Source organism: Cariama cristata, unplaced genomic scaffold (genome assembly GCF_000690535.1).
Source record: "Cariama cristata isolate BGI_N322 unplaced genomic scaffold, ASM69053v1 scaffold14361, whole genome shotgun sequence".
Classification (NCBI taxonomy): domain Eukaryota; kingdom Metazoa; phylum Chordata; class Aves; order Cariamiformes; family Cariamidae; genus Cariama; species Cariama cristata.
In genome coordinates, this window is record NW_009598824.1 from 1 (window position 1) to 3847 (window position 3847).

The window sequence follows — 3847 nt, forward strand, 5'->3', positions numbered from 1 at the left end:
CTCCAGTAATTTCTATGGAGAAAATTCTGCAGAAGTTGGAGACATCAATAGAAGGGAGTGAAGGGATTTCAAACCCAAGCCTTAGACCTCTGAGTGATCTTCCAAAGTTTTTGAGCTCTCTTATTTCTTGTATGTCTTACATGGACGTGTAGGAGACACGCTTTGCTTTAGCACTATTGTGGTCCCTGATCCTAAATGACTTCTAACTGAGGCCTGCATACTTATTTTCTTTCTCAGATGCAGGAACGAAACTCCATTATTGGTGACAACTATCGGTGGCCCCAAGTTATTCCCTACGTCCTCGATGATAGCCTGGGTACAGTATTTTCCCTTGACAATGTCTGTATGTCATGTTGATTGAAATGTTAAATACAGATTGATAAAGATACTGTGGCATCCTTTCCTCTTGTGAGTCTAGAGCAGGCCATTTGCCACAGCAGGATTGGGCCTGGGTATGCACAAACAGGATATATCATCTTGGTGCAGGTCCTGGCTCTCACCTCCTTTCTTGGATGATTCTTATCCTGCCATTGCTATGGCCCAGCAGATTGATTTGATTGTAAAAGCATGATTGAGACATGAAACTCTACTAAGCAGAAGAAAAAACAGGGCATTGAAGGTCTTTTTAAAGCCAGGAAGCTTACCTAGCCACTTGCATCACCTACTACCTGGTCATTTACATCGTCTACAGCACCGATAGCAAACTGGCATTCTGACAGACAATGCAGTTTGCAATGGCACATTGCTGAGTCCTCTGGTGTGGGCCAGGGACACATCTTGGTTTTTCTCCATCCCTTTGAATCCACCCGGCTGTGGCTCTGCATGGCAGAGGTGGGTGGTGAGACAGGGAGCTTGAGTTCTTACTGTATACCATATGGGGAGATTGTGCCCTCACTACACAACATGGGGTCATCTTTCTGGTACACGACAGGGAAAAAAAAATCACCCACCCCCAGTTTAGATTTGGATCTAAACAGGGTTGAAACCATGCAAGTTGCTTAGAGGAGATAACCCAGATACGATGTTAGCAGTTCAAGTCCTGGAGAGATTCTGTGAGAGATCTGTAGCGTGCAGTCTGCACTAGGTAAAATCCAACGTCTTTGTTCCCCATTTTTTTTAATACTTGCTCACATAAACCTCAGCAAAGTAAATGAAATAAATTACAAAATTAAGAACCACACACTGTCATGTTTTATATACGTGTCATATTTTATGCAAAAGTCCCGAAGAAAAATTACATGGAAACAAAACAAGAGGAAGATATAATGTCACAATAGTCCCACTGATGGTTTTTAGGCCCCTACTTAGGTCTTAATCCAGCAAAAAGCCTGCTTATTTTGATCAAAGATTGCTGGCGCAAGACCTACCCTTAGGACTTGCTCCATAGGGATAATAGTACAAACCTATCAGCTCAGTATTGACAAGAACACTGTTTGCTTTGCAGAAATGAATGCTAAGGGACTCATCCTCAAGGCATTTGAACAGTATCGACTGAAAACCTGTATTGACTTCAAACCTTGGGAAGGGGAGAAGAATTACATATCTGTGTTCAAAGGAAGTGGGTAAGAGAAGTAATGTAAAATAACTTCCATCTTGTTTGGCTTCAGGCTATTTTCATGGTCAATAGTCACCCTAAAACACATATATCTGATTATAATTTTGTGGTTTTGTTGTGCCCATTTTTCTAGTCTTTCTTTGACTGGAAATTTTAGTAGTTTCCAAAACAGGTATCAACTTGGTAGCAATGAAAACTTTCTTGCTGATACTTATTTTTAAATATAAGAGGAAATCAAGTCCTTTAAGAGGTAATTTTCTGGGCATGGTAAAACATATCAGGAACAAGCCAATTATTTTCTTGAGTGATCTTTGGATATATGGAGTATCCCTTTCAGATCGTCATTCTTAGTGTACCTTAGTTTTTAGAAAAAAACAATCCCAGCAGAAATACGATAGTTCTAGCTGTGGGACAATGAATTTTTTTTACTATAACAAAGGGAATTGCATTTGAACAATGTCATACCAGCATTCAGATATTACAGTGATATTTTTAAATGCTGCATAGCACTAAGATATTCTACAGAGTTCTTACTTTATTTACCTATTTTGATGAATAGGTATGCTAGTCCACCTTAAATTTCGCAAAATAAGACTCCAGTGAAGAAGTCAAAATTGCCCCAGCTGCTTCCCTTTCTAAGGCAGTCTCTGTCAAAACAGTGCCACAAGAACAAATATATTCTCCACTCTATGCTGAACCATTTCTCTTTTAGAAAAGGAGATCAGGCAAAGCTTGATAGCCTGGTGAGGAAATTTACTTTCAGAAAATCATTTCCTGATATGAGAATGCATTCATAAAAGGGAAAAGATTTTCTGATAATAAAAATGTTTCCCTTTCCCTTTGGCTTGTTCTGAGATATTTGTAGCAGATAATTGTTTCAAAATTTCTTCGGTCTCTGGCTTTTTATATTTTCTACTCTTAGTGCTGTACACATGACATTGACACTCATCCCTAAAAGATGTATAAGTAGAGACTTAGGGACCAATGCATTTTCCTGTGCTAATGACTCTTCAGCTTTTTGAGCCAAATGGAAAACTCATGTACCTACATTTTTTAGTCCTTCATCACATAAAGTATGCATTGAATTTGTTAATAATCGTACCTGAAAAAGAACCACAATATTTAGCCTATGGCAAGTAAGAGGCCTCTGCACAGTGTTTCATTTATATGTCTATTAAAAATAGGTGAGTCATGGCGATGAAGAAGACAAGTCACTCTAGTTGGATAACATATCTTGCCCTCGCTGCCTGTTGTGTTGCTTGCCCTGAAATGTTTCTATCATCTCAGCTGACACATCTGTTTTTACGAATGCTCAGCAGCACTTTTTAAAAAAGATTAGAGCTAAACAATGCAGTCTCCTGAAAAATGGCTGTCCAGTTTCAGTGAGGTAGCTTTGAGCTGTACAAAGAAATTACTAGGACTGACACTGCATTAACTGCCTTTCGTTTCACTCTATTCCTCTCTTCTGATATAATGGGACAAGGGGAAGAGGTGGGTAAATCAACCCATTTCCCTTCTGCCATTTCCAGTTACGTTTTTTAAAATCAGCTAGGACTCTTCTAACTGCAGACTATAGACCTCAGTCCAGAGGTTACAGTGCAGACAGGAGCACAAAGTTCCTGGCAACACCAGCTGGATTCATAAAGTTTTATTGCACCAAGAAGAAGTTGATAAATCCCCTTTGGCTTTCTGATCTTGGCTTGTGTCTATAAAACAGACAGAGAAAGTTGAGGGAACTTTGTGTCAAAAGGATTTGCCATAAAGTCCTTGTCTGGATTGTCCTTTTGAATTCAAATGAAGTCAGCAACAAAAGAAGCCAGCAACCATTTTGTTGTGTTGACTGCCTTGTGTAAAAATACGCTTGTAGTCTCTGATATATGTACACAGTGTCATCAACCCCCATGCAAAGAGCCCTCTCCCTGTCCACGTTCTTTACCTACCATTTGCCAAGCCTTGGCTACTGCCCATATTGTGTTAACAGGCACATATTTATACAATATATATAGCACTAAGTGAGTAGAGGTACATGTAAGTTTTTCTAGCACACAGCCGTTCACCTCACCCTCTCTTTAGGTCTATGCATCTGTAGCAGAGGTTAGATTGTGGATCTGTTTAAAGACCTGTTCTTGACTCCAGCCTGTGTGCTGAGCAAAATCCATGAGGGATGCTTGTGAAATGTAGGAGCATCAGACGTGGCAAGTGTCTGCAAAGGTCCCAGAACAGCCTGGGAACCTGCAATGGATGTGCCATTTCTCCTTACTCTTCTCATGAAGCGCAGGATTCATTCAGCAG

General features: G+C 40.0%; 1 protein-coding gene across 1 annotated transcript in view; it reads left to right on the forward strand.

Moving 5' to 3' along the window:
- Positions 1 to 237: 237 nt before the first annotated feature.
- Positions 238 to 3847, forward strand: part of MEP1B (meprin A, beta) — a gene marked incomplete at its 5' end in the record, with an annotated part of 40907 nt that continues 37297 nt past the window's right edge. Inside the window, 2 exons of the mRNA XM_009709449.1 lie at positions 238 to 316; positions 1445 to 1562. Coding sequence (XP_009707751.1) covers positions 238 to 316; positions 1445 to 1562 — 197 coding nt within the window. The remainder of the gene's footprint in view (positions 317 to 1444; positions 1563 to 3847) is intronic.